At 45.8% G+C, this 24749-nt stretch overlaps 1 protein-coding gene across 13 annotated transcripts in view; it reads right to left on the reverse strand.

Annotated features, from left to right (window-relative positions):
* Positions 1–24749, reverse strand: part of Dennd2b (DENN domain containing 2B) — a 152219-nt gene that overhangs the window by 22147 nt on the left and 105323 nt on the right. For 11 of the 13 annotated variants that reach the window (XM_020183506.2, XM_020183507.2, XM_074041060.1 and 8 more), the window contains 2 exons: positions 10842–12104; positions 7663–7799 (listed from right to left, as the gene is read on the reverse strand). In XM_020183506.2, the coding sequence (XP_020039095.1) occupies positions 7663–7799; positions 10842–12104 (1400 nt within the window). Of the gene's footprint in view, positions 1–3539; positions 6775–7662; positions 7800–10841; positions 12105–24749 lie in introns of those variants that run through there. The other 2 variants (XM_074041067.1, XM_074041066.1) reach the window with 2 other exon arrangements.

The following is a 24749-nucleotide window of genomic DNA, read 5'->3' on the forward strand; positions in this document are numbered from 1 at the left end:
TACCCCCCCCCACACCCCCAGTTCAGCTCAGCACAGCCTTGTCTGGCCTCTGCTTTATAAATTCAGGGATTGCACAAGACTGGCTCAGCTACCCCTGCCTGTGCCCAGCCAGAGGACAAAGCCAACGGTAGGAGTCTGTCCCTGGCTCCAGACCCTCTCCTGGTAAAGCTACCCCCGCACCCTCCAGAGATATGCACTTCTAGGGAGGACAGGCTTTCAGAGGTCATACAGCTGTCCTTTACGCAATTCTCAGTGCATCTCCAAGTTTCAGGAGTAGGCATAGAGGAACTGAAAGAACTCTACGAAACAGGGTTTTGCCAGAACTCCCTCTTACCTGTCACTGTTCAATAAGTCTTTTAGGATAGGGATCTTGTCTGAGGCAATCCCCACAACCAGAATGGTGAATGGCAAGTAGTACGTGCTCGGTAATTATTTTTTCAATGGATCTCTTGCACTGTAGTGTCCACCTATGTCCTCTACTGCTGATCTCAGCAAAAAGAGAACTATCATCCCTTCCCCTTTGGCACAAACCCTCCTGCAGTGACACAGGGAGGTGCCAAAGGCTTGGAGGGAGGGAGTCTGGACCAAAGAGTAGGGTGGGAGAGTTCTTACTTCTTGGTACCAGTTTCTAAAATCCCTGGTAGTGGGTACTGTATTGGTACTACTAGAAAATCTCAGAAAAGTTTAAAACATAGTCCTTGCCCTTGAAGAGTATAAGATTTGGCAAGAGACGTCCTTTCTCACGAGCTGTGCCCTCCTGCCCTCTCCCCTCCAAACCATCACTAGATTTCTCTAAAATGAAACAATATCATGTGCTATGTCAGTCCTGGCTTAATGACACCAGGAAAATCATGATGGTGACCAAGGCCGTGGGGACTCCAAATGAATACAATCCTCACTCTCCTTTTTCTCGTCTTTCCATATCTTCCCCCAGTCCCAACAGCACTGTTTGGGACTTGGGACCTAGGTACCAGTGACAAAAATAAGGCTTCACTGAGGTCAACACACCTGGAGAAGCATCAACAGCAGCAGCAGGACAAAAGCTAGATGACTGCTGAGCTCCACACCTGTCCTACAGATGCCTGCGTGCACTTTACACCCTAGAGCAGCTCAGACTCTAGGATGTAGAAGAAGCAAGCAGAAGCACTACGGGACTGGGAACAAAGACTCCTGGAACTGCAAGCTCTCTGAAACAGGGCACAGGAGAAAAACTAAACCTTATGTGTAGAGATTCCTCAAAAAGCTGAGGTTCCCCCAAATTATGGCATCTACTTATTACTACTTGAGAAACCACCATGAACTTAGGAAATGCCTTCGCAGAGGTGGGGGGCAATGAAGGGAAGACTTCAGCCACAGCTAAATGGACCGCAGTGGGAGCAATACAAATCTCTGTAAACTATGAGTCAGGGATGGGTCAAGAAAAGATTTGGGACTGGATTAAATGATTTCCAACACCACGCAGTCCCCAGCAATAGAGCAGAACTTTTCCTGTAACACAGTCATGCCATTAAAGTGACTTGTCTCCATTCCAGAGCCCTGACTAAGCAGAGCTGGCCCAGCAGTCCTGCTTCAAGAAGCCAAATACCAAACCCAGCAGGTTTTCTCCAGCCTACCTCACTGTGAGGCACACTTCAGGAGGAGTTGGGTTAGATTTTCTATTTCTTAGTCCCTCCCCAATGTACATGCTGCAGTGGTGAAGTAGTGAAGGAGATTAAGAATGGAACAATGCCAGGACACATTCTTCCTGATTCTGTAAAGCTGGACCAGAGCATCACCTCAGATGGGGGCAGGCAGAACATGTTTTTCAAGCTCATCAAATCCAAATGATGGATGGATGACCAGTCAGAATCCTTATCCTCACCCCCATCCTATAGGAAGACCTTTTTATCAGGGTTTCTCCAAGATGTTGACATTTTGAGTTGGGGGCTGACCTATTCAACTTGTAGGATGTTTAGCAACAACCCTGGCTTCTATCCACTAGCTGAGATTAGCATTCTTTAGTTATAACAACAAAAATGTCTCTAGACACAGCCAAATGTCCCCTGGGAGGAAGGAGGGAGGGGGAAGGAAGAGAAGGAGAGAGGGATGGAAAATGGATAGAATAGCTCCCACTGAGAACCACTCCTTTAGATAGATATTTCTAAACTTGTAACAGCTTCTGAGTGTCATGCCATAAGTCCCAAGTCTAATCCTCTTGTCCTCCATCCTTCCTCCTTCTCTCCTCTTTTCCCCAGAATCAGAGCTTTGAACAGTGATACAAGATCTAAAGCTCAAAAAAAAAAAAAGATGGAGGATAATGAGGTTGTAGAGAAGTAACTGACATACAATATTGATACACATCAGTGACAATCTGGGAGAAGACAGTTGGAAACACCAGGTTCTTCATACTAATCTGTCTCTGGAAACTAGGCTGCAGGAAGGCCTCAATGCCCATTCTTCCTGCCCAGCCCCAATGCCAATCTCTTTCTTCTCTAATATAATCAAAACACTAATCACTCTTCCAGGAAATGACAGCTGGCTCCAACCTAAGCCCTGTCCTGCTCCACCCTCCCTCCCAGCTTCAGTTTCATTCCTTCTCAGCGCTAGTCACCTGACACCCCCAACCTCATAGACTATTTCTGACAACTCTTTTGGAGCTGTCTTAGACATTCCCAGTTCTCTCTTCAGGTGGAAAGGGTGCCCAGGGATTAGGCATATGCAAAAAATAAGCAGACCCTGAGTCCAAGAGCCACTGGGAGCAAGTAAATACCAAAGCAAAGACTGGGAAATACTGTTCAGAACATCCTACAAGGAAATAAAGCTAGGGAAACTAGAGCAGTGTAGAAAATCTAACAGGCTTAAGAGGAGAGGCAGGAAGCCTGGTAGACTGTAAGACTTTCACTTACATTCCTGCCCACAGGGCTTCCTCAGGACAGTCCACACTGAGCTTGGAGGGGGATAAAGAGGTAGGCCTTCTCAGGAAGTCTGGCCCTGAGAGCCCAGTCTCATCAAGCTTAGCTGGGAAATCCAAAGAGGTCTTAACCTTTCCCAGCTTTGTTGTTGAGATAAGGGCCAAAGGTATCACCAAGAATTTGCTTTGCCCTCTTCTGAAAGGAACTTGTCAGAGCCCAAACTTATCATGTGGATCCTCCTGAAGAACCAACCCCACCAGACCCTATCCCCACTCCTCCCCACAGCTCCTTGGGTTGTTAACCATACACAAAATGCCTCCCCCAATCCCCTCAACCAGAAGAATCAGTTAGGGAAGGAGTGTGTGTAACTGCACAGGCGCAAAGAATTTCTCCAAACACAGTCCAAGCTTCCTGGCCCACACCCACTGCTAAGGCCTTGGGTCTGCAGCTTTCCTTCCCAACCCTCCTCTGGTTCCAATTGGCTGTTTCTCCAGGACTCCGCCTCCTCCCTCCCCTCCCCCTTCTCCCCCCACACACAGTGGAGAAAGGGACAGGCTAGGGGCTGACTCCCCTTGGACCAGCTGTTACCCACCCTCCAAGCCTTGACACCAATTCCCAACAGCCCTGGCATCTTTCCCTGGGCTGCACCTCTTGGCTGCTTTGCTTCCTGCTGCAACCTCCATCCTGGTAAGTGCTTCTGCTCCTTACTGTTGCCCAGCCTGAGGGTGAATAAGAGAAGGAAAGTGTGGATGCTCAAAAGGCTTTGCAGCATTGGCTGACTGGCCCTGTCCCCAGCTTGCATCCCACTGAAGTTCCTGGAAGCTGTCCCTTGGCTCCAGCTAGCTGATGGGAGTGGGAATCTCTGCAGGAATGCAGCCCAGGCTCCTTGGTCGGGCGCCGAGGCCACTCCACATAACTCCCTAACAAGCTTCTTCCTTGGGTGCATTTTTCAGTGTCAGGCTTAGAATGCAAACGATTATAAGGCGTTGTAGAAAAGCAGCATCTCCAAGGGCAGATGTCAGATTAGAGGTGAGAATTAACAGCCCCAGGAAGCAACAAGGCAGCAACTTTCTTTTTGAACCCTTTTATTGCAAATTAGCCGAAGAAACCTCAGCTTGTCCTGAGTATTCCACCCCAGCTCCCCAGACATCATGCCTGGTGTGGCTGGGAAGCCAGTGAACATCCCAAGCCTCCTTATTCAAGCCCATGCCCACAGAAAAGACCCATTAGTTTCTAGGACAACTGGCCCTCAACCTCTCATAGACCAGAAACTCCAGACAAATGGGCTGTACCCAAGATGGCGCTCAGGCTGGCTGCTCTCTGCTTACCCACAGTCCCATTATCATATGCCTGAAACAATGCTCCATTTGCCCCTGGGGACCTGAGGCAGCATGGAGCTGGATAATCCAGCTGGAACATGAAACAGCCTTAATCCCACAGAGCAGAGGCTGGGCAAGACCAAAAAGGGCTCCAGGAAGTTACAGCCCCTGCTTCTTCTGAGGCAAAAATGAAACCCAACATTCAGAGTTTAGCAACGAGAGACCCCTAAAGCGTGCAGGGGTGGGTGTGGGGGCTCTAAATTCTTGAACCTCTCTCCAGGGAAAGAGAAAGAGATAAGCCAACCAGAATCTAACAGAAAATATTCTCCCTACCTGGTCAGGTCCTAGAAATTCAGCCTGGGGCATTCAAAGGAGTTAGGGCATTGTCTTATTAACTACAGACTCTCCAACCCACCTGCACCCCACCTATAAAACCCAAACATCCCAAACAGGGCTTTGGTCACTCCCTGTCCCCTTCTTCTACACCTACCCCTCTTCTTCCCCTTGTTTTTTACATACTTCAAAGATCAAAGCAAGTAAGGAAGATATCCCAACTCCAACGTTACCCCGTACAGTTCTTACTGCTAGCTTCACTTCACTTCACTCATCCAAGAAGCAACCAAGCTGCTCCTATATTTTCTTTTCTTTTTTTGGCAGACTGGGGTTTGAACTCAGGGGCCTACACTGTGGGCCACTCCACCAGTCCTTTTTTGTGATGGAGTTTTTTAAGATAGGGTCTCAAGACCCTATTTGCCTGGGCTGGCCTCTAACTGTGATCCTCCTGATTACAGGCGTGAGCCCCTGGTGCTTGGCTGCTCCTATATTTTCTTGCATCTTACTATAACATTCCAAAGTAGAAAAAAGTCTCTCTAATGAGTGAAGGGCAGAGGCCCAGACATACTTGTCTCCTCTTATCATCCTTACCCTGACTTAAGAAGGACCAGGAAACAGCTCTGTTGCCTTGGACAGTGCCTCTAAAATTATTCCCCCTCCACACTGCTTTAAACATCCCTAAGCAGAGCCCTGGATCAGTAACTCTGGACAGAGATTGGTGAAGCCATCTATCTCCTTTTCTTATTTCAGTTCAGTTGCTGTAGAACATATTCCTACCTGAAATCACTGGGCAGTGTGGAAGGGCTGTCCAAAGCTTGTCAAGAGAACAGTGAGGACCACGGTACTGCCCATGCCTGTATGCTGGAGGGATAACAAAAAAACTACAGCTCTCTCTGCCCACTGAAGCAGCCATACTAGTGCTCCCAAGATCCCTGGGCAGCACTGGTACCATTACAATCTCTGCCAAACTAGAGAAAATTAGAATGTATCCTGTGCAGGAGGTAGGGAGGATAGGGTAAGAATGGAGGCAAGAGAGATGCCTCCTCACTCATTATAGTGAGACTTTCTTTTACTTTGGGATGCTGCATGAGGCAGCAAGAAAATACAGAGGACTTGGATGCTTCTTGGACAGATGAGCTAGAGCAAGGGGTGAGGGCTATACAAGATAAAGCTGGGGTTGAAGCACCTTCCTTAGGTGCTAACCTAGCTTCTGAATCTTGGTTCGGATCCTCCCAGTTCTGGGTAACCATGAGTACAAAACTGTCATTTCCCCAGAGGTAAAGGAAAAGGCCTCCTTCTCCACTGCTGGTAGAGGGCTCTCATCCCTACAGTCTTTCCTGCTACGATCCAGTTTCACATGGCTAAACACTGTATGTTCCATTCATGGCAAAGCAGTGTTTCTGTGGATCTGATGATGGCTACTGTCCCCTTAGAAGTGCTAGCCCAACAAGTTTCAACAAGTTACAAGAAAACTATGAAGTGAGGGCTCTGATCAAATAAGGAGCAAGATGACCCCTTCTTCATAATATTCCCACATTCTGAGACTCTGAAGAGCTGTCTCTACTGGGTTACTTCTCTCTGTGTGTTAACTAAGATTGTTTGTAGCTTGAAGGCCTAAGACAGAGATAGCAAGACAAGTACTAAAAACAGGAGCAAAGTGAGCACAGAGCACGCTGCTTCTTTCCCATTCACTGACCTATACTGAGATACAAATTTTATTTGAGCAGAATCAAATCACCCCACAGAAGAGGATAAAGACAGAATTAAAATGAATTCCAAAAATAGCCAGGCATGGTGGTACATGCCTATAATCTCAGCATGCTGGAGGCTGAGGCAGGAGTTTACGGCCAGCCTGGGCTACATAGAAAGTTTCAGTCCAGCCTGGGCTACATAGTGAGGCCCTATCTCAAAAACAAACAAGCAAGCAAAACAAATGCTAAAAATAAACCCAACAGAACATCTATTTTTTTCCCCAAAACTTGAAATCAAGTTTGTCGATACCAGATTCTTCCCCTTGCTGGAAGACAGTTCTCTATGGGGTATTGAATTTTTGTCCTTCTTCTAAGCAAGAGGAATGGTCAGTTCCAGACTATATTTTCACGGATGTTTATACCGAGAAGATAGAGATAAGGTCTCCTGCCCAGGCAAAGGCAGATTTGTTTCCTGATCAGAAATAATGTCTCCTCGTAGGGCAAAGACTGGGCATGCTTGCCAGCAGCTCCTGAAAAGATTGACGTCTCTTAAACTTGGGTTCCTTGGCTGGGATACAGTCTACCTGGGCTTCCTTCTCACTGCATCATGGGACTTGTGAGCAAGAGGAATCCATGAGAACATGAAGCTCGTGCTGCCTTGCTGTGCTGTGAGTAATAAAGTCCTTTGTCTGTGACTCAGGAGTCTCATCCCATCTGCCAAAATTTATGACACTGATATGGTTTGTACCATAAATAAAGTAAATATCTGTGTCCCTTCACATTTCTTATGATGAAGCCTAATCCCCAATGCGTTAGCATTGGTAGGTGGCATCTTCAGGATATAATAGGTCAAAAAGACAGAATCTTCTTGGTCCCTTAGAAAAGGAATCCCAGAGAACTCCTGGGGTCATGAGAGGACAGTGGGAGATGGTGACTGTCTCTGAACTAAGAAGCAGGCTCTCTCTCACCAGACATTGAATCTGCTAGTGTCTTATTCTTAGCTCATTTAATACTAATATAACCTTATGAAATATTTTACTATTATCATTGTTGTTGTTCACATCACCATCATCATTTTGGAAGAGTAAACCAAGGGCCCGCACAATAGTTAAGTGATTTGCCTAAGGACACACAGCTAAGGAAAGTGCTCTTAAGTTTTCTAAAAATAAAAGAAATGAAGATGTAGTTTTTCCCCTTCATGTAGTCCCAAAGGCCCTTTGGATTTCAGTTCACTTAAGGGCCAGACTTTGGTCACTCAGCTGCTTTGTCTTGCGAGGGTGTCTTCCTTGGAGACCATTTCCCTGAGTTTTCCAAGGTGGGACACGTTGGCCCACAGTGAGTGAGGTGAACCCGAACCTGGGAAGTGTCTCCTCCAGTTCCTGCAGCCCCCCAGTGATGGCCCAGCCCACCACTTCTACCATTGCTCACCCACAATATCTTCATAGGCATTCTCTTCTAAAGTGCTTTTCGATCCAAACTTGGGTTGGCTCTCAGTACCATTCTCAGTGGGAGAAGAGGGGTACAGGGACTGGAGACTGGATGCATCCTCAAACTCGAAGGATTTTCTGTGGATGATAAGAGCAAGAGTCATTCCAGCTGGGTCAGAACCCTGCTGCCTTGCTGGGGAATGGCCACGGGCAATAGTAAAGACCAGAGGCCCTCCTGATAAAATCAGCTACTGAAAAAAGCAGCAACGTGGATCCCAATTTACCATCCAAATGAAGAGACAGAGGGTGTGAAGGACCGCAGCCTGAGTACATGCCATGTGCCTTGTCAAATGCACCTTTGTGTGTGTTCTCATTGAGCTTCACAATAATGCTAGCAAGTACTGTGCGATCTTACAGATGAGACCGAAGTGACAGGCAGGACTTGCCCAGACTGCCTGCCCTTGGAGCCTGAGCTTTCAACAACAACTTTGCTCTACAACCTAGAAAATATTCTCAAAAAGAACCTACCATTTCCACAGGAATGGAGTACCAGATCCACCTCCTAACAGGGACTTGGCTACTGCACTGAGCAAGCCATCAGGGCTCAAGACTGGACGGTCATGTCCAGGGCTGCTAGCAGGGGTGCGTGTGCAGGGAGTACTATTGAAACAGAAAGACTGAGCATTTAAAACAAGTCAAATCTCTGCTAAGGTGAAGCCAGGATGACAATGTGTAGCAGCTTCCCTCCAGTTAGTCACCTGTTTCTTTTCCATCCCCTAGATAACCTTCCCTCTATACAGAATTTCAACCACAGCTTCTTGGCTCCTAAGGTACTTTGAGCCCATAGCCCTCCCTCCTCATCATCTGAGTGCGGACCCCAGCTGCATCTTCTCCCTCTCCCAGCAAGATCCTGGGAGGAGAGAGAAGGGACAGCGCTGAACCCCTCTCACCTTTCTCTCATTTCCTCAACACTCTGTGTCCCAGGGGACAAGTCAAGGACTAAATGTGTCCTAAAGGCCACACCATCCTCTTAGTTTGCCAGGCCCCGCTGTGACACGCAACAGAATAAAACATTCTTTACGCTGGCAATCTCCTCTGCTGACTCTTTGACATATTGCCTTTAGTTTTCAGCTACCTCTCTCACAATTTTTTTATGTACTTGTGAAGAATTCTCCTTTTCAATTGGCCTTTTGAATGCCAGGGTCTCTCAGAGTTCTGTCTTCAGGTCTCTTTTCTCTCATCTGCACTTTCTAGGAGCCAAATATTCATGGACCAGCACCATACCCACCACTTATACCTGATGACTTCCAAATTTCTGCCTTTGGCTCAGACTTCTCAACTAGTTAAACATCCAAAGGCTGAGTGTGGTGGTTCTTAAATGCTGGTGTGAGATCAAGTCTTCATTGATAGATATAACAGTAGAGTCAACATCTTATGCAGGTAGTCCTCAAGTCAGCAAATGAGACACAAGTCTTATTGAAATTATCCTTGAAAAGCCTCAGGAAGGCACCATGTGGAGGACCAACATATTGCCTTTCATCAAGACCAACAGAGTCAGTTTCTTCCCTGAATTTTTTTTAACAGATTTCTTAAATACCAGAAGAAATGCCTGGCTTTTAGTTTTCTACATAAAAAACATATAAAGAACTGCATGTGGCATATTAGATACAAACTTACCGTTTTGCACTTCTCAGGGAAATAAGCCTAGGGGTAGAAAAACAAACACAACACCTGGCACTTTCCGAACCGTTTCTTTTTTTCCAAAAGCACAGACTGAAGTTTGCTAAGTTCTCGTGTAAAGTGAACGCACCGGATATGGAAATGTGACGTGTGGGAATGCGTGTAAAATGTTCAGATTGATGGAACTCTTTCCCCACTCCCTCTACTTACCTAGCTAACTGCTTGTTTGCTCTTCTAAATTTAGTTCAGCAATTCTCTCCTTGAGAGAGACCCCCTCCCCCTCGGTCCCCAGTGGAATTTAGATGCCTCTCCTCTGGGTCTCTGTAGCACTGCACTGTGACATGGATGGTGGCGCTTATTACAGTATCTGTGACTTATCCTTGTACCAGACCATGAAGTCCTTGAATGGAAGAACCATGTCTTATTTGCCTCTGTGTCCCTTTGACCAGCACAGAGCTTGGCGCACAGCAGGTGTACCAAGGGTATTTATAGAAATAGATGAATAAGGGCAAAGCAGATACTTTTGGCATGCTGGTAAAGGATTAAAGGGAGAATTCTGGGATAGTCCCAAACACATGGCAGTCAGTCATGAGCTGTTCTGGTTCAGGAGTCTGAACCTTTGTGACTCTTCCCCTCTGGGCATGGCAGGTAAGTTCACCTGCCATGAGATGAAGACTGAAGTAAAGGAACAGACTCAAAAATCCCCAGAAGTCAACAAAGCTGAATGCCCATCTGACTTTGGGCTACATGAGAAAGACAGTAGGGGTAGGTCTTCACAGAAAGCTGGCTCCCATACCACCCCAATGGATAAAACAAGAGCCTGTCATTTTTCAGCAGCCCCAGCTCCCAAATTACTCTGGGGTGATCGTCCTGGTAATCCAGGCACAGAAATGCCAAGACTGACTGACCAGGAAACCAGTGGGACCCTCAGAACAGGTAGTTTTTGGACTTAGCTGAGAAACAGGTAAAATTGCTTTCCTTTCTTTTTCCTCCCTTTTCAGGATCTGAGAATCCCATCTTAAAACAGGTCCCAAGTTCCCATACGGCCCAAGGTCCCCACAGGAAAAGAACCATGGTAAATTTGTCAACACTACTCTGTTAAGGATAAAATGCAATATTTAGATAATTCTTCACTCGAAGAGATAAATTTCCAGTGCTGACATTTCATGTAATAGTGAAGCTAAGATCCTACCAGTCCTCAAGGGATTGCCTATTCAACCTAAAAATAAGACGGCTTTGACCTTCCCACGAAGGATTAAGGAACCTCCAACAGAGCTCAGGACAAGGTCCAGCTCTACCCCAAAGCACAGCACTGAGAAGTTCAAATGTCCAGTAAGAGCAGAACGATCTCATTTTTCATTACCACAACTACAAAATTTAAGATTATTCGGTAGCTTCATCAAGCACTCCTGTGACACACCACACAATCTGCTCCTGCATCCTCTATTAAAAAGAACACCACCGGGCCCCAAAACGAGATACAGGAGGGGCATGCGTTACCTGCTCTGGGACTTGCGGTGACCACGCATGTCCTTCTTGGGTCTCCGAGTGACTGGTGGGGCTGGGGTGGAGGGCAAAGGGGGTGGAGCAGCAGGTGTGGGCGAAGGAGGTAGACCATTGCTTGGCTTACTCTTGGGGTTCTTGTCAGCCTCATATTCAAAGGTGCGCTTGGGTTTGGGGACAGGGTTCACAGCGGGATCAGGGGAGCTCTTTGATGACGAAAGCAGCTGGGAGCTAGGGCTATTTCCAGGGGTCCCTGGCTTGATGGAACCACTGCCTTCCCTGTCCAAGGGTGGGCCCACCTCCCCCCCAACTCCAGCCACTCCTACTGCCCGGCTGCTGGAGCTCACACTCGTGCTCTCTGCTGGCTCCTCCAAGGTGCCCAAAGTTCCAGTCTTCCTTCTCCCATGGTCTACACTGTAGCAGCTGCTGGGGAGCTGGGGGAGCCCCCGGCCTGGCTGCTCCTTCAGGGCCTGTTCAATTTTCTGGATTCTGCTCAGCACTGCTGAGCTCTCCTTCCTGCTGCCATGCCCCCTGAGGAAGGCACTGGGCTCACTCCGGCCTGGCCGCTTCTCCAGCCGGTTGAAAGAGTCCCGAACAGGGAGTGCCTCTCCCTCCTCCTCGGTCTCAGGGTAGGAACACTCGGAGAAGGTCCTGCTCATCCTCCGGAGGCCCTTGAAATCAAAGGTCTTTTCTGAGCTGCAAGGAGATGGCACCACACTGGGGCAGCCCACACTGGGGCAGCCCTCACTGACTGCCCACTCGCTCCCAGAGCCCTCCCGCTTCTCTCCACACAGGCTCATCCTGGGTGAGGCCTCTCGGCGACATTCCCATGCTGAAATCTTCTCCCGGATGCCCAGGCTGTGGGCACGGGTGCCAGTGCGGGTTAGCAAGACGCTTCGGGAGCCAGCCGCTGGCCCTGCGAATGGGGTACTCTGGGCAAGGGGGAGGCAGGCAGCTACTCCCGCTACATCCTCGACTGCACTCTGGACATTCTCCTTCTGGTCCTCTCTCTTGCACACTGCAGGGCTTCTGTCCAGAGAGCTAAAACTGGCAGCCTTGAGGTGACAGGAGGGTGGTGAAGTATCTGAGGAAGGATCTTGAGAAGTCGGGGGTGAAGGTCCACAGGGGTGCCGGCCCTTGAGAAGCACCTGTGAGCTGGAGTGGCTGGGGTACCTGCAGGCAGAGGTCTCACTATCACTCAGTGGATAGATGGGACTCCTCGGTGGGGACAGAACTGGAGGTGGAGAGACTGACTGAGACCTAGGAGCAAAAAAAGAAAAAGGTAGTGAGTGGCTTAACAACCAGAGGTACCATGTCTTATGTTTAGAGAGCTCAAAGTCAAAAGGACTCTGTTGAGCTAGTGTACCTTCAAGGCCACCCTAAGCCATGGCAGGCCAAGTTCAGTGGACCTCTCAGCCACCTCATCCTCACAGACCCTGAGTAATGTTTGGAAGTCCATTCTGTAACAGGCTAGAGCATCCCAGAAGTATGCACCTGCCAACAAAAGAACAGTGACACCAGCGGTGTGCTGCTAAATGGCTAACAACCGGCTCTTTGGAGAGCACAGATTGGTAGTATTTGGCAATCTCCACAGTATAAATAATCCTCCTATGGCTGACTTCCAATGTGTCATCACTGAATGCAGAGTTGAGACTAGGCACTAAGGATCAACTCTTATGAACTGGGACAAGGTAACTCTAGCAAACTACTTCCTGAAGTATCCCCAAATATATATATATGCTAAAACCCTTTGATCTTTCCCCTTAACCAGCCCTTCTCTCCCCTAAGACCTGAGCTACCGGATACAAAAATCCCACTTCCTCAGTTTGGCTCTTTACCAAAATTAGGATCCCCAAGAGCCTCAAAAACATTAGGAAGGCCCCTTGAGAAAGAGTCCTTTCCACTTTCTCAGTCAGAAAGCCAATGGGCAGGGGACACCAACTCCTTAGGCAGTTCTGCCACATGATAGAGGCGTCTCCTCCAGCAGACACATGTGATGTTACACGGTAGAGCAGCCTGAGGAGTACAGTTATCAGCTATGCAGATCTTAGCAAATTCTGAGAATTATCAAACAAATGTTCTTACACAGATTAACTCATTTGATCTTCACAAAAACTGTATGTATAATCTATATGTAAAATTGTGTATTATTACCTTTATCTTACTACTGAAAGACTCGTGGCCTAGAAAGGTTAAATATCTCATTCAAGGTCACTCAGCTGGCACATGGTGAAGGCAAGACACAACTATACTAGGTTGCCTCTCTAAAGAGTAAGCAGTAGTCTCTGACAACTCTGTAAGCCCTTAGGCCCCAAAGCATAGCTCAACTGAAACCCCCATGGCACTGGGCACAACCCACTCTAGAACACAGAGTTTGTAAGGATCAGGGAACCGCCTTGCCTTCCCTGCTAATGACTTCTTCTAGGTCAAGGGTCATACACAGTATCTGTAAAGTGCTCAGTGAATGATGACAGGAAAAGGTAAAGGTGAGTGAAGTTATTGAAGAGAATCATGAGCAAACTTCCTCTTCAGCACAACTTTTCCAGTTATCTATATGGTAGCTACTCTCAACGTTAAAGAACTCTTTGCAAACAGTGTTAGTTCAAAGATGACAGGATTTGCCAATACTGTACCTGGCCAAGGCCTACCTGATCATAATGCTGTGGCCCTTAAAGCTGGGTTATCCAGTCTTGCTGGCTCCAGAGTGCCATGCCATCCACAGGACGGCAGCCAGCTGCCCCTGAGCCAGGCGGCTGTCACTGCTTGCTCACACACGGAAAATGAGCTCGGGTGAGTCAGGGATTGGCTGACAATTCCCTGTTGGGTCATAGCCTCTGGCTGCCCCCAATCAACAGGAAACCTCAACATGCATAAGTTGTTTTTAAAAGGGCAAGCCAAACAAGGGCTGTCCCACGTGTACATGGGCACAGATGAGAGAAATTCGGTGCCTAGCCAAGTTAATGACCAAAGAGACTGCTCAGCGAGGAGGTGTGAACAGAATAAGCCTTGGCCCTCCCTAGGGTAGGCAGTGGTAGGGCAATGAGCCAGGCTCCAGCCTGGGAAGATCCCAATCTACTCACAATCAAGAGGCCTTAGGTCTCTCTAACGAATTTTATAGAACCATAGATGCAGAAGGTCATCAGTCCAGTCTCCTAAGCAAATGAGTGCTTGGGTTCCACAAAGGACAGTTTTGGTTATTCTTAATTGGAGGTGAGAAAAGTCACCTCTATTGGTCCCTGCTCACAGGTCTGGAAAAGGATCAGGAGAATCTGCCATCTAAAGCAGGGAGGTTTAGGGAGGGGCACAATGGGGGCCAGGCAATAGAATGCTTGGCTCTGTATGACAGTGAGTTTACATGGCAGGTGGCATCTGCTGGCATGAATAAGAGAGAGGGCTGAAGAATGAGAACTTGTCATTCGCAAGTAAATAGATGGAACTGGAGAACATCATCTTAAGCGAAGTTAGCCTGGCTCAGGAAGCCAAAAATTGCATGTTCTCTCTCATATGCAGACTTTAGACCTAAAACAAATGCAGTAATATTATTGGACACAGTAAGGGGAGAACACATACAAAAGGAATAGGGAAAGGTAGAAACCCTGAACTTGAAAATGTTTTATGTGCCCACTGTAGAGGAGCGAATAAAGTAGTCTTATACTGACAGAAGTCACTATGGGAAAGTGACCAGGAGGTAGAGAAGAGGTCAGGTAGAGATGAATCAATTGGGGAAGCAATGGAAGCAATGCTAGGAATCTCTCTGTATAGTTATCCTTATCTCAAACTAGCAAAAACGCTATGTCTTTCTTATTATTGCTTATGTCTTCTCTTCAACAAAATTGGAGAACAGGGCAGAATAGGTTCTGCCTGGAAGCAAGGAGGGTGGGGTGGGGGGAAGATGGCCTAAACAATGTATGCATGTATGAATAAATGAATAAATAATTTTTTTTTAAAAAGACAGAGTGCTCACTCTTGGGCTTCTGTTTCAATTTTTCTAGTTGCTTCTTAGCCCTCAAGCTGAGATTGGGAGTAAAGGTAAGATATTATCCCCCAGTTGGCAAGAGGAAACAATGACCAAGAGAATGACAGTGCCTGGATCCAGGTGGTCTCAGGAAGCGAGCCACTGGAGCCAACCCTTCTTTGGCATCTGGTCTCCCATTCTGCCACTGACAGTCTCTAGCTTCACTTTTTCTGGGTTCCCAGGACAGCTCCTTGCTAACCTTCTCTGAACTAAAACCAAAGAACAAAGGAAGCATCTATCATCCAGACTACAATGTGTCAGCCACAGCAGACTTGAGACACACCTTGGATCTTCATCCATTTAACGAATACACACTGAGCACCACGTATATTCTAGATACTATTTTAGGCATTAAGGATCAGCGGAGACTAGAAATAAAGTCTCTTTTTCTATAGTTTATATTCGGATGAAGAAACACAGTGTTGCTTTATTTGTCTAAACAATAAACAAACCAACTCTATAAGACGGTTATAAGGCAAATGAATAAAGAAGGGTAAAAAGGATGAGAGATTAATAGTGAGGATGATCTACTCTTTTATACAGGGAGGTCAGGGAAAGTCATTCTGCCAAAGGGAACAAGTGAACACAACCTGAAGGAAGTGAACAATGTGTTTATCCAGGGGAAGAATGTTCGAGGCAGAAAGAGTACTCTGGGGAAAAGCTCAAGACAAAGGCACGCTTTTCTAAAGTATTACAGGGGCAAGAAGGAGGTCAGCGCAGCCAGAGTGAAGTAAGAGGAATTGGCTGCAGATTAGGCAGAGAGGCACCAAGTCCACATCATGAAGATCCCATGAGTCACTAATAATACCTGGACTTGGACTCCAAAAAAAGAAGGAAACTCCAGAAGGGGTATGAGAGAGCAGTGGCATGACCAGAGAATGAGGTGTAGGGGTGCAAGGACAGCCTCAGAGAGACTATTTAGAAGACCACTGCAACAATCCAGACAAGATATAGGATGGCTTGGATTACAACAGTAGCAGCAGAAATGAATATATTTTGAGAGCTGGGCCAGTAGTATTTGCTGATGAGCTAGATGAGGGGTATGAGAGACCCCTCAAGGATGACATCAAGATTTTTTGGCCTGGGCACCTGGTAAAATGGTTATACATTTCAATTTTGGAGTCATTCGTAGTATATAGATACTATTTTAGACTACATGACTAAATGAGATTATCTAGGGTGTAAACATTGCCAGAGAAGTCCAAGAACTGAGTCCTGGGATTTCCAGTGTTTCAAGGGCAGAAAAAGGAACTGCAAGGACAGCCTCAGAGAGACTATTTAGAAGACCACTGCAACAATCCAGACAAGATATAGGATGGCTTGGATTACAACAGTAGCAGCAGAAATGAATATATTTTGAGAGCTGGGCCAGTAGTATTTGCTGATGAGCTAGATGAGGGGTATGAGAGACCCCTCAAGGATGACATCAAGATTTTTTGGCCTGGGCACCTGGTAAAATGGTTATACATTTCAATTTTGGAGTCATTTGTAGTATATAGATACTATTTTAGACTACATGACTAAATGAGATTATCTAGGGTGTAAACATTGCCAGAGAAGTCCAAGAACTGAGTCCTGGGATTTCCAGTGTTTCAAGGGCAGAAAAAGGAACTAGCAAAGGAGATTAAGAAGAGCATTTAGTATGGAAAGAAGACAACCATGAAGAGCAATGTTCTTCAGCATTTAAGAAATAGGGAGTGATCCACAGAGTCCAATCTTCCAAAAATTGAGCAAGATAAACACTGAAAAATGATCATTGATCTTGACAACATGGAATTCATTGTGACCTTGGAAAGAGAGGTTCTCCTACAGAGGTAGGAAGGGAAGCCTAGCTGGAAGGAATTCAAGAAAACAAGAGAAGAGAAGAAGTAGAGAGAGAATAGAAGTGAAGGAGAGTTCATTTAACCCAGTTTTCATAAGAAAGGAAAAAAGAAAATGGGGTGGTAGGTGGAGCTAATTAAAAGTATTGCTATTTGGGCTAGGAGATAGTATAGCATGCTTAAATGTTGACAGGAATGATCCAATAAGAAACAAAAGCATTGTCAGTGTGAGACACTGAGGGCACACTGATGGCAGAAGGGATGGCCATGGCAGGCTTGGAGGGAGGTGGGCGCTCAATGCCCACCTAAAAGGGTGGCCTTAGACTGCAGTACACCTGAGATGGGTGCTTTATATTTCTTTCATCCCAGGCTTTATTGCTGCATGTATTCTCAGGGACCCCTTCAGCACCCCCTACCTCAGCATTTAGATCCAGCCCCAACCCCCAACACACCAACCCCCAACACAGGACTTCTAAGTCCTGTCAATTCTGCTCCTAACACATCTCAGATCTGTTCCTCCTCATCTATTCCCACTATTACTGCATCTTCCTTAGTTCAAATATTATCTATGAGACTGAAAACAGTCTCATAACTTCTCTCTGCCTTCAGTCATAAACCCATTGCAGTCCATCCTTTCATCTTCTGACAAAATGCAGAACTGATTAAAACTCTCCACTTTCTTCAGAATAAATTGCAAGTTCATTGGCATGGCTGACAAGGCCCCCAAGATATGGTTCCTACCTACATTTCCCTTCATCATTTCACACTGTTTTTCCCTCTACACCAATCCTACATCCCATCCATAGACACATCAAACTCCTAGATTTTTCTCACCCTACCCCCATCATGCAGATGCAGTTGGCCAATTTTGGGAAAATTCTATGTGTATAACCATATACTGTTTCCTCTCTTGTCTTCTTAACTAGACTATGAGTGGACCTACTTGAAGTTGGTGACAGTATCTTATTAATCTTGATATTCTCTATACTTGGCATTGTACCTAAAATTGAGTAGTAATTAATACATTTTTGTTGACTGAACGATAAAATAAACAGTAAAAAGCTAGGTTTCCTTGATGACTGTACAGATAATTGTCTATAGGCTTCCTTGTCTCTCTCTTTATGCTATATGATCTGAAGTACAGCACAGAAAGATACAGAAAACATTTAGCCAGCCAGGCACAGTGGCTCACTCGCATCTGTGATCTCAGCTACTCAGGAGGCAGAGTTTGGGAGGATCATGGTTCAAGGCCAGCCTGGGAAAAAAATTAGTAAGATCTTCATCTCAACCAACAAGCTGGGTTTATGGTCCCAGCTACACAGAAGGCATAGGTAGGAGGGTAATGACCCAAGGCAAAAATGTGAGACCCTAATCCAAAAAATAACTAAAAGCAAAAAGCTGAGGGCATGGTTCAAGTGGTAGAGTTCCTGCCTAGCAAGTGTGAGGCCCCGAGTTCAAACCTCAGTACTGCCAAAGGGAAAAAAAATCCCAAAACATTTAGCCAGCACGGCTATCAACCCCCAAAGCCCTCTCCCACAAGGCAAAAATTATACATCAGACCAACAGCCTAGAGATAGATCTGGGTCTTATTCTGCCACTTCCTAGGTGTGCTCATGAGTAAGTCACCTTTATTCTCTGAACCCCAATTTTCTTCATAAAATAGGGGAAATTGCATCCTCAGACATTAGCTGCATGACTAAGATTATGCCAATTTAAAAAGTGAACACCATAAAATTCCATACTAGTAAAAGAAGTTATAAAACAAAGTAAATACAAAGCAGGAGCTAGCTGATAGCCAAGACTCTGCTCATATCATCTCTCACTCTGTTCTACAACCCCAGAGGCCCTGGGGAAGCGGCCACTGTGGACCTGGTACCTGGTATGCCACAGCTTGTCAGGGGCAGCCAGTTCTGCTGCCCAGCACAGGCATAAATGCCAACACCACAGCATACAACTACCCAAAAGCACATTTTCAGAAGACAGAGAGTAAGACAAACAGATAAAAGAAAGGGGGAACAGGAAATTTAAAAGAAACAGAAAACTATAAATACACATATGGAGAAACAAATGTACAAAACAAGTAAGTAGGATACAAAAGGTATGAAAAAAGAAGGTATGCTTACAGGAAAAGCAAGTGTGTACGTGTGTGCACACGCACTTGCATACACAGGCAGAAATTGGAGTTAATGTGCAAAATACTCCCTCTAGTATGAGCATGACCTAACCCCGGGATTAGTGTGCACCCTGGGCCCTCTCAAGCAGCATGGCAGGAAGCATTTGTGCTAAAGGATGCTCCACATATTGTCAAGAGCACCAAGGGACTTTCTGGAGGGACGGCTACCTGCAGCCCTTGATGACAAGGAAGTTCTGAATGTAACATGTTCAAACTTGCTTGCTTGCTTTCTATTGTAGTCCTGTTGCAGTCACCAGGCTACTACAACTGTTTAGTGTTAGGAAAGGAGCAAGTTGGAGCCACTGAGGAAAGAGTCCAAGGACTCCAGAGGGACCAGGTTACGTATGGGTGCTAGAAAGTGCGTCTGCCTGCAGGGACTCAGCTTCTGATAAGCTTTCATCAGTACTAAACAGGTGTCTAGCCTGCTTCAAACAAAACTGCCTTGCAGTTGGTCATTCACCATTCGAGGGCTGCTCAACTTCAGGGGGCTCAACACACATCAGCAGTGACTGCCCCGACTCAGGATGGCACTCTAACTGTGCTACCCCGGGGCCACACTCTGAGGACAGACGAGGAGAAAATGGAGAAAGGCAGCCTGAGTCCTATCATCAAGACCAGCAGTTTGTTCCCCAGCCCAGAAAAGGGACTCACCTAGTAACTCCTGCTGACATCCAATAAAAAGCTAAAGGACAGGGTGACACTCACATTCTGGCTCTTCCGCTTCCAACGCAATCTCATCTCAAATAGCTAGGAATCCTCAATGGGGTCAAGGGTAGCCTCAGCCTCCAAGTGGGGCTATATCCAGACCATCATCTACAAAGACTTGTAAGGTCAATCACAACTTGTCAGGCTAAGCAGAGAGAAAGAGTGGGATCTATGCATAAATTGAGTTGCCTTTTTACTTTCAGAAAGCATATCTAAGACTCTACTAAAGTCATATCTGTCTGCCCCCTACCCCATCCCACTGATTTCCAAGGAAGCACAAAAGAGGATTGGTGAGCTCTTCTCCGGGTAACAATCCCAAGTTCTCTATGAAGAAATAGCAAAGAACATAGAGAGGGCGTTCATAACATCGAAGGACTCCTAAGGCTACACATGCCTTTTGGGAAAATCCCTGATACCCTAGTCCAGTATGAATTGAACTGCTATATAAACCAGAGCCAGGTATTATGCAAATACAAGAGGGACAGAAGTCCAGGTCCAGGAAACCACACCAAAGGTACTTGTGAGGGCTTTAAAACATGGTCCCCAAATTCTTTGATATATTTTCTTGTGTCAAAATGACTGTCTTCGTGAATCTGGTCTGTGAAACTACTTGGCCAATAGCATGCAGAAGAAATAATACTGTGTCACCTGTCAGGCTCAGGCCTCAAGAAATTAGCAGCTTCTAATTCCTATCTCCCACGCCATGAACAAAGCCAAACCAAATGGAGAGGCACATGCAGGTGTTCTGGCTCAAAGTCTCCAGGAAAGTCCCAGCAACAGCCAGCGTGAGTTAAGACATCAGCAAGTGATAGCACTCCTGACCACTGAATCACCCCAAGCCTTAAAGTCTTTTTAACAAGGTCCCAGACATTATGGAACAGGGGCAACCCATACCTGCAGTGCTCTATTTGAATTCCTAATCCATAAAGTTTAGAAGCATGATATAATGTTGCTTTATACTATTAAGTAGCAGTGGATAACTGGACAGCTTTTGGTACCTGTAAGAAGTTTACTACTAAAACAAAATTCTAAAACATTGGCTTTTGGTCTGTCAATAAGCCTTAACAGACACAGGTGCTTACTGTGTTGAAAAGTTTGGTGATTCTGTCACCTATAATGACATGGAAAGTAAGATGTATAGCTAGTAAATTTGATAAACTAGCTAAGGAAATTTGCAGGCAATGTGCTGAAAGTGCCATCTGACTTCTAGCTGACAGTAGTCAAAGAGAAAAAGAGATGAGCTCAAAAAGGAACTAGTCAGTTTTTAAGCAAAACTCAAAGGATACATAAATGAAAAAAGGGCTTGTGGGTCAGAAAATAAAGCTGCTCTTCATTCCCAGTCTCGAGGCAGGAAAAAAATTATTAAGAAATGGCTTCCAGACTGTGGTGGTAGCTTTACTGAATATATATATTATATATGTGTGTGTGTAAATGAGAAAACTCTTAAAAACTGTTGTTTCACAGCAATCCCACAGGAAACCCAAAGTAGAGAGGCTTTACCTCCAAGTGACTTGTACTGTGCTTTCTGTCTGCTACAATGGATTGCTGATTAATTTGTAAGAAACTCATGAGATTTTTTAAAGAAGTGTTATCAGCTTGCACTGATAAGACCAGATACAGTACAAAATGAAAGGAAACTTTGAACCCTTGACATATTATAGAGAAAATGATTCACCTATAAGAATGAACTTCTTTTTATAAAAAAAGGAAGGATAACTTGGAGGGCAGAACCAGAAACCCAAAGGGGAGAGGTAGGGACAAGGTAAATGATTCCCAGGTAGCACAACAGGACCTAATCAAGGAATTAGCAACAGGTGCCCCACTGACTATAAGAATTACAATGGACCAGTGATTGCTGAAAGCCTCTTGTTTTCCCCTTTTTGAAAAGAATAATCTATATTTGGAGAGAAAGAGAGAGAGAGAGGGAGAGGGAGAGAAACAGCAAGAAGACTAGTACTCAAGAAGCTACCCACTCAAAGGAACTGCACCCAAAAAGTCTCATTTATACCCAGTCATAATTTTGATGGAAAGATTCTAGACTCTGAGCCAATGTCACTAATATGATGAGAACTGAATCTTAGGGGAAAGATTGAGTATATTTTGCATCTAGGAAGAATGTGAATTGTGACTTTATTTTCCACAGACAGTAATCACAATGTTCTTCTGTCTCACATATCCTAGTTACAATGAAGCATTAGTATTACTCTCCTCAAGTGGTGGGAACTATCTTTCCTTCCCTTGAACTTAGGCTGCTCTCTGTTACAGCCTTTATCAATGCAGTTCAATAGGAAAGATACTATGCGGGCCTGGGATATAGCTCAGTGATAGAGTGCTTGCCTAGCATGTATAAGGCCCTGGGTTCAATCCTCAGCACCTCAGGGAAAAAAGAAGAGACAGCGTGTGATTTCTGAGGCCAAGTCATAAAATACAAACCATTTCTACTTTGTTGTCTTGAGATGCTTACTCTTGGTACCCAGGTTATCATGCTGTAAAAAAGCATGAAGCCAAATGTAGTGGCCACATGAAAGTATACAGGTATTCCCATGCTGAGGGCCTAGCTTACTGCCATCAATGGTCCTATGTGTGAGCCCCTAAGCCACTGAGTCACCGCCAACCTTCAAACCACCTTAACTGACACTCAAGGAATACAGATAAGCTCTATGCAAATTGCAATTTGTAAGCAAAATAAATGACTGCTATTGGCCAGGTCAGGACAGGCTTTGCAACACTATCTTTTACCCACAGCCACTACTCTCAGGTTTTTCTTCTCTGCAACTTCTTACTCTTTTCCTGAAATCCAAGGCACAGGGTTCAAATCTATATCCATTTTGGCAATGGGACTTGAAGACATTTCCAGTTTTCACCATATCACAAGTGGAGGCCTCTCTTTGCACAGAAATCTGCAGACATGAGTTTAAATTATGGTTTCAATGCCAATTAGCCGGGTGGGCTTTAGGCCCTCATATGTAACTTAAGTAACTTAGCCAGATGAATCCTAAGATCCCCCCCAAAACACTCCAACAGAGTATGTGCTGGGGCTCCAAAGAGTTCTGACTGAGTGGGGGTTGGGGGAAATTCACATAGTCACGTGGGTACTTTATGATAAATGCACTTGGAGGCTCCAAACCAAGGGTTCCAAGAGTGAATGCAGAGGGGAGGAGGATCCTTCCTAGCCGAGTGGTGCGGAAAAGAAAGAGCACTTACAACGAGATTGGTAGAAAAGTAAGCAAAGGATAAGGGTAGAAATAAAGACAGGTACCAGATGACGGGAAGCCTTGTAAACCAGGCTAAGCTTGGACTTATCATGTATGGCAATAGGTTCTGAGCAGGGCTATGCAGGTAATACTTACAGGGATGTAAATTTAATGGTGTAGTAAAAGTAACGCAAGGATCAAAAGAGGTGGGCTTGAGTTCTTCCTCCCATTAGCTCTGTATCTTTGGGGAATACTTCCTGTTTTTCTGTGCCTCAGTTTCCCAATGTGTAAATCAAGTGGGTTAGATCAAATTAACTCTAAGACCTTTTTTAAGCTTTTGTTTTTCTAAGAGAGTCCAATGCTCAGAAGACTCATCCAGGAAGATACTACAGGACTTGCAACTATGCTCTGTAAGAGGCTGCCCTCCCAGTCACCTAGTCAAGTGATCCACAAATAGGTAATGTCTTCTACATGCTAGACATAGTTTCAGGCTCTGGGAACACAGAAAAAAGCCAAAATCCTTGCCCTCAAGAAGTCTACATTCTTACAGAACACCCAGATTTCCTGCACCTACAACCAGAAGCAAGGTTCCCAAGCATGAGATTGACAACCTGAATTTCCAAGTTGCAATGATCCAGGTGCTAGAGTGAGGAAGCTGTCAAGGAAACCTACGGGCATGCTAGCTCTTCTGAGAAGAGTGCTAGTTGCCTGCCAGGTCTTACTGTGCAAGTGAAATCTCCTGAGAACAAGTGGCCAAGTTCACCCCATCAAGGCAGTTGAATTAGCTCTAAATATAACACTTCCTTGTCTGCAAGTCACCCAGTTGCTTCCAGTCCCACCCAGGTCATTGGTGCCAAGACAATAAAGCCTTAACTGTAGAATTCAGAGGAATTTTGAGAGCCCCCTCCCCCACGCCCCTAGATCTGGAACAGGAACAGTTTATAGGGAGGGTGTATCTTGCAGGTAAGGGTGAAGCAGTGACTTATTTGGCCTCAAAGAGACAGAAGAAATCTGTTCCAGAAGACCAAGACACAGCCAAGAAGAAAACATGGTCAAAAAAAAAGGCTTATCTAAGCACGGTGGCTCACGCCCATAGTCCTGCTACTTGGGAAGCAGAGATCAGGAGGATTGTGGTTCAAGGCCATCCCTGGGGCAGGAAAAGTTTCCCAGATTACATCTCAGTCAATAAGCCAGGCATGGTGGTGACCCCAGCTACGTGAGAGGCTGTTGTAGGTAGGACGATTGAGGTCTGAGGCTGGTCTGGGAAAAAAGGCCCTACTGAAAAATAACTTAAAGCAAGAAAGGGCCAGGGAAGTGGCGCCAATGGTAAAGCCTAGGTCCTGAGTTCAAGCCCTAGTATAGGCTTTTACCATGTATAGGTTCCTCCTATACTAGGTTCCTCCTAGTATAGATTCTCCTCCTATAGGTTCCTGCCAAATGAAGGCCTCACTGCAAAGGAAAAGACAGGGAATGAATAAGCAAAACACCTGTAAAAACCTAGAGAATGGAATCCAGGATCTTTAAACCAGACTGGTTTGGTGGTAGCACCAAGTGCAATCTTATGCAAACCAAGGACAGATCCTTCCAAATACCTATCTGGACGGTTCAACGGGGTCTTATCTGCCCATCCCCACCAGTTTCCCATGCCCAGAGCTCCTCCTTTACCCAAAGCTAGATACAAATGCTTCAGTACCACTGGGCTCCACTGCCTTCATGGGATGATACGGAAGTTCCCAAAGTAGGCAGGGGTCAAAGACTGAACTTTGTAAGGCCCCAGCACCCTGCCTTCCCCAACCAAACTTCTGGCCACACCAAGGTGCCTTGTCTACCCTTCCTTGGATTCCTGGGCTGGCAGTGATTTTTTAAAAAGGGCCTCAGGTCACTGCCAAACATCTGTTGAAAGGTCAGACTAAGATATTCAGGTTCCAAGATCACCGATTCATGTTATAAACACCTCAGAGAGGGAACAGGGCATCCTTCTTTGTTTCCCAGTGTACA

Source organism: Castor canadensis, chromosome 1, assembly GCF_047511655.1.
Source record: "Castor canadensis chromosome 1, mCasCan1.hap1v2, whole genome shotgun sequence".
In the NCBI taxonomy this organism is placed as follows: domain Eukaryota; kingdom Metazoa; phylum Chordata; class Mammalia; order Rodentia; family Castoridae; genus Castor; species Castor canadensis.